At 44.0% G+C, this 13,275-nt stretch overlaps 2 protein-coding genes across 2 annotated transcripts; one reads left to right on the top strand and one right to left on the bottom strand.

Annotated features, from left to right (window-relative positions):
* Positions 1–307: 307 nt before the first annotated feature.
* Positions 308–6,241, bottom strand: LOC147197387 (ribonucleoside-diphosphate reductase large subunit). Its single transcript, XM_086125670.1, has 5 exons — positions 5,016–6,241; positions 4,074–4,922; positions 1,191–3,172; positions 863–1,051; positions 308–637 (listed from the first exon to the last, which is right to left on the bottom strand). The coding sequence occupies exons 2-5, from the start codon at positions 4,090–4,092 to the stop codon at positions 428–430; spliced, it is 2,400 nt and encodes a 799-aa protein (XP_085981796.1). The 5' UTR covers positions 4,093–4,922; positions 5,016–6,241; the 3' UTR covers positions 308–427.
* qpctla (glutaminyl-peptide cyclotransferase-like a) lies at positions 6,237–12,861 on the top strand. The gene is made up of 7 exons (XM_086125672.1): positions 6,237–6,507; positions 7,197–7,343; positions 8,318–8,611; positions 8,843–9,010; positions 9,864–9,963; positions 10,048–10,164; positions 11,162–12,861. The coding sequence occupies exons 1-7, from the start codon at positions 6,337–6,339 to the stop codon at positions 11,305–11,307; spliced, it is 1,143 nt and encodes a 380-aa protein (XP_085981798.1). The 5' UTR covers positions 6,237–6,336; the 3' UTR covers positions 11,308–12,861.
* Positions 12,862–13,275: the final 414 nt, after the last annotated feature.

The following is a 13,275-nucleotide window of genomic DNA, read 5'->3' as shown; positions in this document are numbered from 1 at the left end:
TTCAGCTAATCTTTCATTGTCACTCAATGCCACAAAGCCATCCATGCAAATCATCGAGGTAAGAGGACTCAACTGGTCAAAACAAGGCGCCTGCCAGTGTCGACATGTTCATTCATGGCCGTACTGGGCCTAAACAAAAGTTTGGTAGGTGTGCAAAAGGTGCCACATCACCCAACGAGCTCAAAGTATTGTACTAAATGTCCTGCGTTTCCTGAGCAGTCCCACTCCTTTGACTGATTCGCGTATCAATCTGACTCTTGCCAGGTTAGAGGAACAATGAACACGTTGCAATAGAGACTGAGATCCATCCAGTGGTAATTATTAATTTATTTCATTCATAATGAGAATATTAACACTGTAAAGAACAACAGCAATCTCGTTGGAACAAAACTGCTGGAGTTGAATTGAAGCAGATTGGAGGGATTGTTCAAGAGCCGCACATGACGCACTCGTCTCTGTTTTCCAAGGAGCACACCATGGCAGCCTTGTTGCGCTCCTTGGAGTCTTGCTCTGAGGTTTTCTCCGTAGTGCCGTTGGTCAAGGTAGGCCCCTCCTTTAGCTTCTCCTTGTCCAGTGTGAACTGGATGGGGTTGGCGGCAGGCTTGGTGCGCAGGTAGTACATGCCTGTCTTCAGACCCTGAGACCAGATGGATGACAAGCAGCCATTTTAAAGAAGTTAATACTTGTTGTGTCTGTTCCATTTAGTTGTGTCCTGTGCTACAATGACAAAACAATTCTGTTTCTTTTCTACCCCAGGAATGGCCCTTCTGTTTTAACCAAAACAAGAACTCTGACCCAATCACAGACGCATGTCATTTGTCGGAGTGCGGTGTAAATCTTCCTTCTGCATCATGACATTTACCTGCTTCCAGCCAAAGAAGTGCATGCTGGTCAGTTTGCCGTAATTGGGCTCTGCGATGTGGATGTTTAGCGACTGGCTCTGGTCGATGTAGGCACCTCGGTCGGCGGCCATCTTAAGCACTGTCTTCTGGGAAATCTCCCACACAGTCTTGTATAGCTGCTTAAGGTCATCTGGGATTTCTGCGATGTCCTGGAGAGAGGGAAAACCCAAGATTGAGGTTTAGGAATACAGTCATCAGCCACTAGACTGCAGATTTTTTTGGGTCCTTTTTCTTTATTTACAGATGATACGTAAAACAACAGTAGGTAATAATTCATGGTCACCGTACCTGTACGGATCCATTGTGAGCAATTAGCTGGTTCTTCATGTCCTCGCTCCATAGCCCCCTCTCAGTGAGATCCTTGAGGAGGTGCGGGTTGACGCACTGGAACTCGCCGGAGAGCACCCTGCGTGTGTATATGTTGCTGGTGTACGCCTCAATGGACTCGTTGTTGCCAAGGATCTGCGCAGTGGAGGCGGTGGGCATGGGCGCCAGCAGCAGGCTGTTTCTCACACCGTGCTTGGCGATCTTCTCCTTGAGTAACGCCCAGTCCCACAGCGGCGTGGGTTTCCGCTGCCACATGTCGTACTGGAGGATCCCTTTGCTGACAGGAGAGCCCGGGTACGTCTCGTAGGGGCCGTGCTCGGCGGCCAACTCGCAGCTGGCCTCCAGTGCAGCGTAGTAGATAGTCTCAAAGATCTGGAGATTGAGTAGTTGCGCCTCGGGGCTCTCAAAGGGCTGCCGCATGAGAATGAAGGCGTCGGCCAGCCCCTGGACGCCGATGCCAATGGGCCGGTGACGCATGTTGGAACGCTGCGCCTCAGGCACCGGGTAGTAGTTGATGTCGATGATCCTGTTGAGGTTCTTGACGATGACTTTGGTGACTGCCGCCAGCTTCTTGAAGTCGTATGTGCGCTCGGGGGTGACGTACATGTTGAGCGCCACGGAGGCTAGGTTGCACACGGCCACCTCGTCCTGGCTGGTGTATTCGACGATCTCTGTGCACAGGTTGCTGCACTTGATGGTGCCCAGGTTCTGCTGGTTGCTCTTGCGATTGCATGCATCCTTGTAGAGCATGTACGGTGTGCCCGTCTCTGTCTGAGACTCGATGATGGCGTACCACACCTGCTGGGCTTTCACCACCCGCTTGACCCGGCCCTCCTTCTCATAGCTTGTGTACAAAGCCTCAAACTCATCACCCCAGCACTCGTCCAGGCCAGGGCACTCATTTGGACACATGAGCGACCAGTCCTGGTTGCTCTCTACCCTCTTCATGAACAGATCTGGGATCCAGAGACCGAAGAACAGGTCACGGGCGCGCTGCTCCTCTTTGCCCGTGTTCTTCTTCAGCTCCAGGAAGTCGAAGATGTCAAAGTGCCACGGCTCCAGGTACATGGCGAAGGCGCCGGGCCGCTTGTTGCCTCCCTGGTCCACGTAGCGCGCCGTGTTGTTGTAGACACGCAGCATGGGCACCAGGCCGTTGGAGTTGCCATTGGTGCCGGCGATGTAGCTGCCAGTGGAACGGATGCAGCTGACCGCCACGCCGATGCCGCCTGCCGATTTGGAGATGAGGGCACACTGCTTGAGCGTGTCGTAGATGCCCTCGATGCTGTCGTCCTTCATGGCTAGCAGGAAGCAGCTGGACAACTGTGGCCGGTTGGTGCCAGCGTTGAAAAGAGTGGGCGAGGCGTGCGTGAACCATCTCTCTGACAGCAGGTTGTACGTCTCAATGGCGGCATCCACGCGCGCGCCGTGGATGCCCACCGCCACCCGCATCAGCATGTGCTGCGGGCGCTCTGCCACCTTGCCGTTGATCTTGAGCAGGTACGAGCGCTCCAGGGTCTTGAAGCCAAAGAAATTGTAGGAGAAGTCGCGGTCGTAGATGATGGCCGAGTTCAGGCGGTCCTTGTGCTCCAGGACAATGTCCAGCGTCTCCTTGGAGATCATAGGCGAATGACGGCGATTGAGCGGGTTGACGTAGTTGAAAAGGTCCTCCATGACATCGCTGAACACCTTCTTGGTCTCCTTGTGCAGGTTGGAGACCGCGATGCGAGCTGCCAAGATGGCGTAATCGGGGTGCTTGGTGGTGAGCGTGGCGGCGATCTCGGCCGCCAGTGTATCCAGCTCCACCGTGGTCACACCACTGTACAGGCCCTGGATCACCTTCATGGTGATCTGAGCCGGGTCCACGAAGTCTGAGTTGAGGCCATAGCAGAGCTTCTGGATGCGCGAGGTGATTTTATCGAACATGACGCGCTCTTGGCGGCCATCTGGAACACAATCATACAGTCGCCGTTACAACCAACAATTAGAAATTTTTGCATTTTCCCATCTTTGTAAAGTTTTGACAACGGCTTTATTCAAAGTATTTTAATGCAGTTTTTAATATGTTACAGTTTACCATTTTAAAATGTGTACTGCGTATAATCGATCATTTTGGTTTTATACATCCATCCACCCCCCACCCAAAACTGTTACACAGTCATTTATCGTATGTGCAATGACAAGATTAGCACAATTTCCCGTAATTGAACACATTGGTGAATCTAAAATAAATGTTAGTGGACATGGGTCCTATTGTACCCGACAGCCCCAGGGTACACAAACTCTGGAATATAGACGATTTTCTTTTGTTCCATGTATCGCTTCGCATACTGTACGTTCATTTGGGAATTTTGGGTCATTGTGGAAAAAAAAATCGGGGTGAAAGAATGACATTCAGGGCAGGCATGTACGGACGGATAAGCAAAATTCTGGTTCAGTGTGCGCATGCGCTTCTTTACATAAACAGTTTGGCGCCAAATGTTGACAAAGGCATTGGGGAAAATTTGTGTAGAACGACGCAGTAACGACATATTACATCAACTTCTGTACGACTGTATCGTTATAAGTTGTTCGTTGTTTTTTTTTTCAACCGAATATGCTTGCTGAGTTTCATTTAACCCAACTAGAGAACTCATTGGCTGTTGTGTACAGTAATGCTTACGAACACTGTGTACACTCTACAAACTCGAGTTTGTCCCGCGTGACAACACTACTTAATCGCGAAGGTATAACACCACAAAATGTTTTTTTTTTTTTGTCTTGTAACAAGAAAATTAGTGAGGATATGAGCGATGAGAAGCGGACGGCCTCGAGAGACAGCAGCTAAACCGTCCGGTTGGCACTCACCTCTCTTAATCACATGCATCTTGGCAGTGTGTGGTTTAGTTGGGTCTTCCCACAAAGCGACTCCTAATCGTCCTTTCCGCGGCGTCAACGCTTCCTTTCTGCCGCCGAGTGTCGTGAGTCTTTGTCCAGGAGACAGCGCGGGAAGAAGTCACCCCTGATCCGTAAAACTCCCGGTGACGGTATATTTGTAGAGATGGGAAGCGAAACCAGGTTTGACACATTGACCAATCGGCATAGAGAAAGGCAGGGTTCGTAACACGTGCGCGCCAATCACAAAGGATTTCCTGTTCGACAAGCACATTCACCAGAAAAGGGCGGTTCTTAAAACAGATGAGCCAATCACAACCTTAAAAAGTGTCTTGTTCCGGTTGTTTTCCCGGATTAAATTATGGCGGGATTGAAAAAGTAGGTCAAAATCAAAATGGGAGGTGGAAAAGAAAACCGGAAATGTGTTGTGGTGTATTTATTACCGGTACTGTATTTAAAATAAAATTGAGGGAAGTCAGGGAAATGTTTACATTAAATGTTTATCTGTGAGGTCAAAATGCAGTCCATAAATGCGCGTTTTCGGTTGTCAATCAATTATTGTTAAAGACTAGGGTTCTCAAATTTTTACTCCCAAATACAAACTAAAAAAGTATTGAGCGCTGTTCATAAAAATACTTTTCTATCAAAAAAGTATGTTTAATATTATTCACCACTGTAATATTCGGTACAGGTTGAACATTGACACTGTGTTTAATCATCCATCCATCCATTACTGTATCTGATCTCGTATTCTCACAAGGGTTGCGGGCGTGATAGATCTTATGACAGCTGTCTGTGGGTGGGAGGCGGGGTACACTTGAACTGGTTACCAGACAATCGTAGGGAACACAGACAAACAATCATTTACACTCACAATCTACGGACAAGTGTGTTAAGAGTGTTCCATTTACCTACCGTTCATGTTTTGGGAATTTGGGAGGGAACAGAAGTACCCGGAGAAAACCCACACAGGCACGGGGAGAACATGCAACTCCATGAAGAAAGCCGGGGTCGGAAATCGAACCCTGCACCTCTGCACTGTGAGGCGGATGTGCTAAACAGTCTGCACCGTGCGATGACCTGCCTGTCCCTATGTGACACTGAAGGGCATTGCATTATTATTATTATTAGTAGTAGTAGTAGTAGTAGTAGTTAACCATAACCCTGAGAGGAAAAGATTATAAAGTGTATTGTACACCTACTTTTGGCAAACCATGTTTGTAGTAGTAAGATTATTTTGTTGCTATTTGTGTGGTTAAATGATACATTTAAATCCGTGTCATTTTTTTTTATTTTGTGTTCCACATAAGACAACAGTGACATGTCCAGATATTAACACCTGTCTTAGGTTACAGTTCCCTTACAACTTGCTTACCAATGCCAATGAGTATATTTTCAAATGTAATTCAACAGTTCTGAGATAGAAAATTTAGGATTGGTATTAGTCCACCATATGTTCGCATCTCTTAACGTGACTGTATAAAAGCAATACGACGACAACAAAAATATAAAGGGGAAAAAACCCATCATAAAACAAAACAGAATCTGATATAACGTGTCGGACTTCTTGATCATCATAAAACGGTAAAGCGAGCCTTCACTGTTTATTTTATTAGTGTTTAAATCGGTCAGTAGGTGGAGGCAAAGTATAGGCCTACTATGTTGAAAAACAGAAGTAAACGCCATTTGGGAATGAAATGCAACCAATGGTTTAGACATAAAACTGGAATTAGACCAAAGCAAACAGGTTTAAGTATAAAATTGGAACAAGGGCAAATGAAATTGAAGGAAAATGTGTCATGTTGCATTCGTTAATGAACCTGATAAAAAATGAATTGCGTCAATGCGACCTACACTTACATACCAAATGGAGGCGCTAGTGCTCAGAAAATGTTGATAATAAACCCCATTTAAAAAAAGTCACAACAACCCGGAAGTGGCCATATTTTTACATACCTGCGCTAACCACAAAACGAGTTGCATTTTATTCATTTTTTGTGAATAATTAGCAAGGCGATAATGATGTATTTTGACGAGAAGGTTGCGTTCCATTCAAAACAGCATGTTACAACATGTTCTGTGAACGTAAACCTCAGTGCTTCAACAACGTAAAGCTTGTTCCAACAAATCATGTCCCGCCTCTTGTGTTACTTGCCCCCCATCACGTGCTCCATCCACGGACACGTAGTTGTTTGACTTGGAGCCCGTCGATAAGAAAACCTCCGTAGCCGCTCTTATGTCCAAGTCCTCCCGGCGGCAGATGCCCCCGCGGCAGAGCAACGACTGTGACCGGCTGAAGCGGTTGTGCCTCCTCGGTGCGTTGGTGGCCGCGCTGGCGCTAGCGTTTTACCTGATCAACGTCCCCAATGCGAAGCGCGTCCAGGTTGCAGATCTGAACAAAGATAAGGTGAAACGAATGGGGGCAAAACACAAGAACCTCTCACTCTTGTAGAGGAACATTAGGATGGCCTGTCAAGTAATTTCAAACATACGATGTGTCTTTACATACACTGGAGTGTTCACTTTGAAGTTTATGTAAAATGTACTATGGCTCCTACATGTGACTGTAATGCACGTCATCTTTTCAGAATGTATTAATTTTTTTACACGATTATTATTGTGCAGAAATAATATAGAAACAACAAAGTAAAATTTTTAAAAAGCAGCATTGAAGAGGACTTCGTGAAATAAGTAATTAAAGAAAAAAAAACTGAAGATTATGATGTTGCATGTTGGTATGTGGTAAGTGATAAAGACGGTGATATTGTCCAGAGGTCGGTTTTTGGATCACGGTTTGGTACGTTTTTTTCAGTGCGCTTTTGTGAATATGAACTTTTTTTTTCTTAAAATTCACTCTTTTGCTATGCAAGAAAAACATTTTTACAATTGCATTCTTAGTGTACTATATAATGTAACTTATTTCAAGTTAACCTTGATTCAAACAACACTTTTGAATGATAAGCGGTGTCTTATTGGGGATCTCACTAACATTGGACAACTTGTTTGATACAGGTACATGAATTAATGGTATCCCTTTTTTAAGTACATTTCATGTGACATTGATGAATTTTAAGTCATATTTTACCACCTTTCTAGTGGTCTCACAAGCCCACCAAGTACACTGCGACTCAAATCCACCACCTGGCCTCCCAAGTCGATGGAAGTCGCCTGTGGGACGTTCACCTGAGGCCTATCCTGATAAAGAGGCTGCCCGGGACTCAAGAAAGCAAGACTGTGCGGCAGGTAAACCTAATTGGATTTATTTTGTGTGTTGTAATCTGTAATTTAGTTCTAGAGACCATTTTTACAAACCCAATTCCAATGCAGTCGGGATGTTGTGTTAAACATAAGTAAAAACAATACAATGATTTACATCATGTTCAACCAATATCGAATTGAATACACTCCAATCTTGAGATATTTCATGTTTAAACTGATAAAAAAAAATTTGTTTTTCGTCATTAACTTAAGAGTTTTATGGCTGCAACACCATCCAAAGAAAAAGCTGGGACAAAAGATTTAAGTTGAGGAACTATAATATCATAACAAGTTCCAGAGAATCTGGAGAAATCACTACATGTAAACGGCAAGGCTGAAAAACAAGCATCGAATGCCCGTGACTTTTGATTCCTCAGGCCGACACTGCATCAAAAACTGACATCAATGTTCTCAAGGATATCACCACCTGGGCTCAGAAACACTTCGGAAAATTAATGTCAGTAAATGGTTTACTGGACACCTGATACACCGCCAGTTCTCCAGGTCCGAGCTCATCTAAGACGAACTGATGCAAAGTGAAAAAGTGTGCTGTGGTCTGACGGGTCCACATTTCAAATTGTTTTGGGAAATTGAGGACGTCGTGTCCTCTGAGGCAAAGAGGAAAATAACATTTTTGGACAGTTCGTCTGTGATGGTGTGGGGTTGTGTTAGTGGCAATGGCATGGGTAAGTTACACATAGGTGAAGGCACCGTTCATGCTGAAAGGTGCTGTATTCTGTTTTTAATTTATTTTTACGGTAACGTGCCAACTTCAATGGAATTGGGTTTGTCTTATGGCTTTAGTTTTTACAGCTTTTTTACATTTATATACTGAAATATGTCTAAATAGATTTAAGCACAGTAAAATCTATATGTACTGTGTATAAAATGCTCAAATGAAGCACTTTTTTTTTTTTTTGCCCCCCTCACCCCCACCCCACTTGTCCCCTCACCTCTAGCACATCACAGCCACTCTGTCCGCCCTGTCCGCCAACTGGGACGTAAACCTGGACCCCTTTTCGGCTGCCACCCCAAAAGGACAAGTTACATTTACAAATGTCATCGCCATTCTGGACCCTTTGGCACCTCGCAGGCTGCTGCTGGCATGCCATTACGACACCAAAGCACTGCCTCCGGACAACCGGGCCTCACGGAGGGAGTTTGTCGGGGCCACTGACTCGGCGGTGCCCTGTGCCATGATCCTGGAGCTGGCTACTGCTCTGGATAATAAGCTGAAGTCTTTCAAAACACAAGTGAGTGTAGCGGTCGCATGTGTATGTTCTTAACCTTTTGTAACATCCACACTGACTTTGATTTTTCAATGACTACACAGATGTCATGATGATATAATTAAGCATACATTTACATTATATAGAGCAGGGATGGGCTAATTAATTCATTATGGTTATGTCAAACCAAACTACATTTGCGTCCCTTAATCAATCGTACATGTCAATACAACCGTCTCATCCTCTTGTTCTCAGAAAGAAAAACCTCCAGTAACCCTGCAGCTTGTCTTTTTTGACGGGGAAGAGGCATTCGGGAAATGGACCGCCACCGATTCGCTGTACGGCTCCCGTCACCTGGCCGAGCGCATGGCCGCCACACCTCACCCTGCGGGCGCCGTGTCCACCACCCAGATACAAGCTGTGGTGAGGAATACAGCATTTCAGCGCTCTGTATCGCAGTTTATCGTTTGTGACCAGGCTGTATTGCAGACTTTTTAAGAGATTGTTGTTTGTATAGGATTTGATGATATACAGCGGTGCCAAGAGAAATGAGTGCTCTGACTTAAGTTGTCCAATTAGCCAGATTTCAGTTCATATTAACTGTAGCCGACTGAGGAGCTGTGACCATATCCATATTATACTGCCACCATGTGGCCAAACCATGCAGAACACAAGGAGCAGCACAGAGTCCATTAGATTGAAGCAAAAACATTCTAATTCTTTACATTTTATTTAATAATCTCACTACAACATGTTTTTGTAAAGTTGAATATTGATTGCCAATTTGCTTATTAAAAAATAGGGACCGATCAATAATACAATACAATACAATACATGCAGATTTATATAGCGCTTTCACAACAGCGACAGCTGTAACAAAGCGCTTCACAAAACAGTTAACATAAAGTAAAATAATAAACACAACACAGTGGTGCAGTCCTAACCACTTTTCCGGATTTAAACAAAAAAATTAAGGCCAATGCTGAATAAAATTGCAATAACGGATTAATTTAAAACATACATACAATAATGAATAAAATAACGACTTTCTTTCTTAACAACAATAAATAAATTCGTGAAAGCATGACATTTGACTCTTTTTATTACTGGTACTTTTTTTCAAAACTTCACTACACAGTGAAAAAAAATTGCCTATATCTTTTTAGTGGGTGGGAAGAAAGTTTAAATGTCATTATCTTTGTGCTATAATGTGCAAAAAAACAAAAACAAATTGTAAGTCAAGGTACTACATGAATTAACCCTCCATTCTTTTCAGGACCTCTTTGTGTTACTCGACCTGTTGGGTTCTCCCAATCCAATGATAGTGAACCACTTTGAAAACACGGCACGCTGGTTCGCCCATTTGATCGCTACAGGTACACGGACCGGGGAGGTCAGATGTTACAAATGTAAGCAAATGTACTCAATGCGTATATCCTACATTGGTCTCTTGTTGATAGAGAAGCGCCTCCATCGTCAAGGTCTGCTGGCGTCGCACCCCTCAGAGCAGACCTACTTCAGGAAGGACTTAAACTTTGGACTGGTTGAGGACGATCACATACCTTTCCTTCGGCGAGGTGAATGCCTGTGATGCACGTGTCTTGACAAACTAAATAATCAGTTCGAAAATGTCCAAAGGTGTTTAATATTGCGAGTGGTATATTTTGAGTTAACGGCGGTGTAGAAATGTGCTGTGTCATGCATAGTATTATGAAAAAGTAAACATTTAATTTTATTGTAAGCCACGGTTTATACTGCACTCAAAATACGAAAGGAAAATAATGTTGTTAAATTAAGTTCAGTTAAAATGTATTGCAGCTAATAATAGAAGTTAAATAAAAATGTTCCTAAATAAAAGTTCAAAAACAGTTCTTCAAGGTTGAATCTAAATGTATTGTACTTAAACAGATACAACTGAACAAATAGATATTACGAATAAAATGAGCGATAATGTTTTCCGGCATTTGCTGACTGCTTGCCTCGTTGATGAGCAGGATTACGTCTAACCAAACGGAGGAGAGAATTTGGGAGTCTGCCATTAAATGTTGTTGTAGATCTAGCCCTGAGGCGGACTTCGGTCAACCGGCATCTTTTCTTTATCCTCTGCGAAGAACGGCCGTTACTGTAGTTTATCTAGGAGCTGTGACCGTCTCCATGAGTATTCATTCAAATGTCTGTTTTACACTGCCCCTCTGCGCACATAGCAAGGAGCAGCAGTTTAATTCTTAACATATTATTTGATTGTATTTGTTTTTTATAAAGTACAATATGATCAGAACGCTGCTTAAAAAAAGTGTGTGTATATATAAAAATGGGGGGGCTTGAGCGTATTAGTGGTATTTTAATTCATTTTAATGTTGATGAGCATAGTCGCAGAATGAATCAACTCTTTAAGTCAAGGAACCACTGGATATGGATACAAGCAATTGACATGTGTATGACAATAATCAATGGACAGTTCATCAGACGACATCAACATCGCCAGTTTCGTCACGTTCAATACGAAATATTGGCGCCAGCCACCTTTTACTCTGTGCTAGATGTCCCACATGTTTCCTTGTGCATCACCTCCAGGCGTGCCTGTTCTCCACGTCATCGCCACACCCTTCCCGAACGTCTGGCACACGCTGGACGACACCGAGGAGAACCTCCATCGTCCCACCGTGGAGAATCTGACCAAAATCATGGCCGTGTTCCTGGCCGAATATTTGGGCTTATGAAGGCCACTTCTGAATAGCTCTGAGGGTACTTGAATTTGCACGTCAGCGGCGAGACGGCTGCTGAAAGGAAGTCGCCCTTCATGGAGCAACGAGGGCCGGAGTGAGAAAGTGACGTTGTCAACTGGACACCATCTAGTTTTGGCTGCCGCTGCTCAACCCGTATTGTTTTGTGTTTTTTGTTATTGTAAAGTGTCCTTGGGTGTCTTGAAAGGCGCTTATAAATAAAATCTATTATTATTATTATTATTATCTAAAGATCTACACACTGATGTCCAAGGTCAAGTATGACTGCTACTGCCTAAATGTCATCAAGAACAATTGTGATTTTTTTTTTCGACAAGTCCTTAGCATTACATGTCATCCTATGTCGATGAGATGCACTCATTACATTTTTTTGGGGTCAATGTCTTAACACTGAAATGCATTCGGAAAACAAATTGAGCATTTGACCGACTCCACACCGAGGATCACGGCCACCAAGTTACGCTATTTATTGTCCACAAAGGAGGCACACCGTTTCATGTCGTGTGCTTGGTTTCTTATTTTCCGTCGATGGTAACTGCAATACATGATGGGACACGGGCCAATTACGGCCCGTTTGATGGTTTACAATGGTTTTAAAAAGTTATGGTTTTTAATGACTACGAATGGGTCTGCTCGAAAAATAGCTCACCGGTGATGGGACACCCACCCGCAAAGAATTAGATCAGAAGAACGGTAACATTTAAATTATAACGTGTTACACCTTTCTTCTTTGCTAAATATTTTATATTTTGTTTACCCCCCCCCCCCCCCCCCCAAAAAAAATAGGTTATTGTGTTCAGTGGGGGTAAATGGTGTTGACACAATAAAAATGTCAGTTTGGACCTGGGACTGTAATGTCTGTTACCACAATATTTTTCATCCCTGTTGTCATACCGTCAAAATCTGATTAGCCCAAGATCATACATGATGTAATTCAGGACCAAGTTTTGAAGCTGGAAGTTTGGGGACCATGGGTTTTTAACGATGAAGTCACTGTCTGTTTCCTTTTTTTCGGTATCATTTCAGGTATCATTTGGACAAACGTGAGGCCATCAGCCTTTCGGCTTTGCACTACTTAGAAACACGCCGCCGTCCCCAATTGGCGTTGGAGTAGCGCTGCAAAATGGCTGCCTGACAAGATGTTTTTCTGTCCTCAACTGCTACGGTAGTCATGTTACGTTTTTTTTTTGTTTTCGAAACAAGATCGCAGCTACCACCACTGATGAAACACTAAACTTTTCGAGGTAGCATTTGCGTACACCCCCCAGGAAAGTTTATTCGGAGGGCTGCATTGAATTGAACTGCTTTTAGGCACAGAAAGACATCTTGCCAGGCGGTAATAATGGTGTTTACAAAAATTAATTTTAAAAAAATGCTGATGGCCTCCCGTAATGGTACCTGAAATGGAAAGTAACGTTTGGCTCATCCTGTACTGCCTGTTTAATACAGTATGCACTGTAACTAGAATGTGCTTGAGCCTTCATGGAAGGTTGACGTGATGACCAGAAATAAACTTTTAAGGCAAATTCACTGGAAGCCTTTCATTATAATTGTCGAAAACAAAAGAAATGGGTTAACAGCCATTTAAACTTGAGCGCCACCTCCAGGCCTGGCTCCAGAGGTGGGCCCCAGTGACCCGCGTCCCGGGCAAGAGAAAACTATGTCCAATGTTTTTCATTCTTAATGCATTCACTCCCAAAGACGTTTTTAAATGTCTTTTCAGACTTGGTCCAGAATTGGCTGGTACTGAATGAGTTAATGAGGGGTCTGTGAGCCGTGCTCTGTGTGGTCCCTCACCTTGGATCTGTTTGCCATGGGTGACCCTGCCATCGGCATAAAGCCCCAGACATCTTAGCTCCTGGGTTCATTGGGACACACAAACCCCTCCACGAAGGTAATGTGCTCAAGGATGGGCATGAATAGTTTTCATACAAATAGAGTGGA

This window comes from Hippocampus guttulatus, chromosome 12, assembly GCF_054856545.1.
Source record: "Hippocampus guttulatus isolate MCC_2025c chromosome 12, RoL_Hgut_1.0, whole genome shotgun sequence".
In the NCBI taxonomy this organism is placed as follows: Eukaryota; Metazoa; Chordata; class Actinopteri; order Syngnathiformes; family Syngnathidae; genus Hippocampus; species Hippocampus guttulatus.
This window is presented reverse-complemented; position numbering and strand designations above follow the sequence as displayed.

What these genes read in the sequence shown, in the direction of transcription:
- LOC147197387 (XM_086125670.1), bottom strand. An exon ending in CTCACAATGGATCCGTACAG is followed by an intron (nt 1,052 to 1,190) that starts GTACGGTGACCA and finishes CCCTCTCTCCAG; the next exon opens with GACATCGCAGAAATCCCAGA. An exon ending in ACTTCTTTGGCTGGAAGCAG is followed by an intron (nt 638 to 862) that starts GTAAATGTCATG and finishes ATCTGGTCTCAG; the next exon opens with GGTCTGAAGACAGGCATGTA.
- qpctla (XM_086125672.1), top strand. Translation starts at nt 6,337, where the DNA reads ATGTCCAAGTCCTCCCGGCGGCAGATGCCCCCGCGGCAGAGCAACGAC. An exon ending in AAAGCAAGACTGTGCGGCAG is followed by an intron (nt 7,344 to 8,317) that starts GTAAACCTAATT and finishes CCTCACCTCTAG; the next exon opens with CACATCACAGCCACTCTGTC. An exon ending in CCACCCAGATACAAGCTGTG is followed by an intron (nt 9,011 to 9,863) that starts GTGAGGAATACA and finishes CATTCTTTTCAG; the next exon opens with GACCTCTTTGTGTTACTCGA.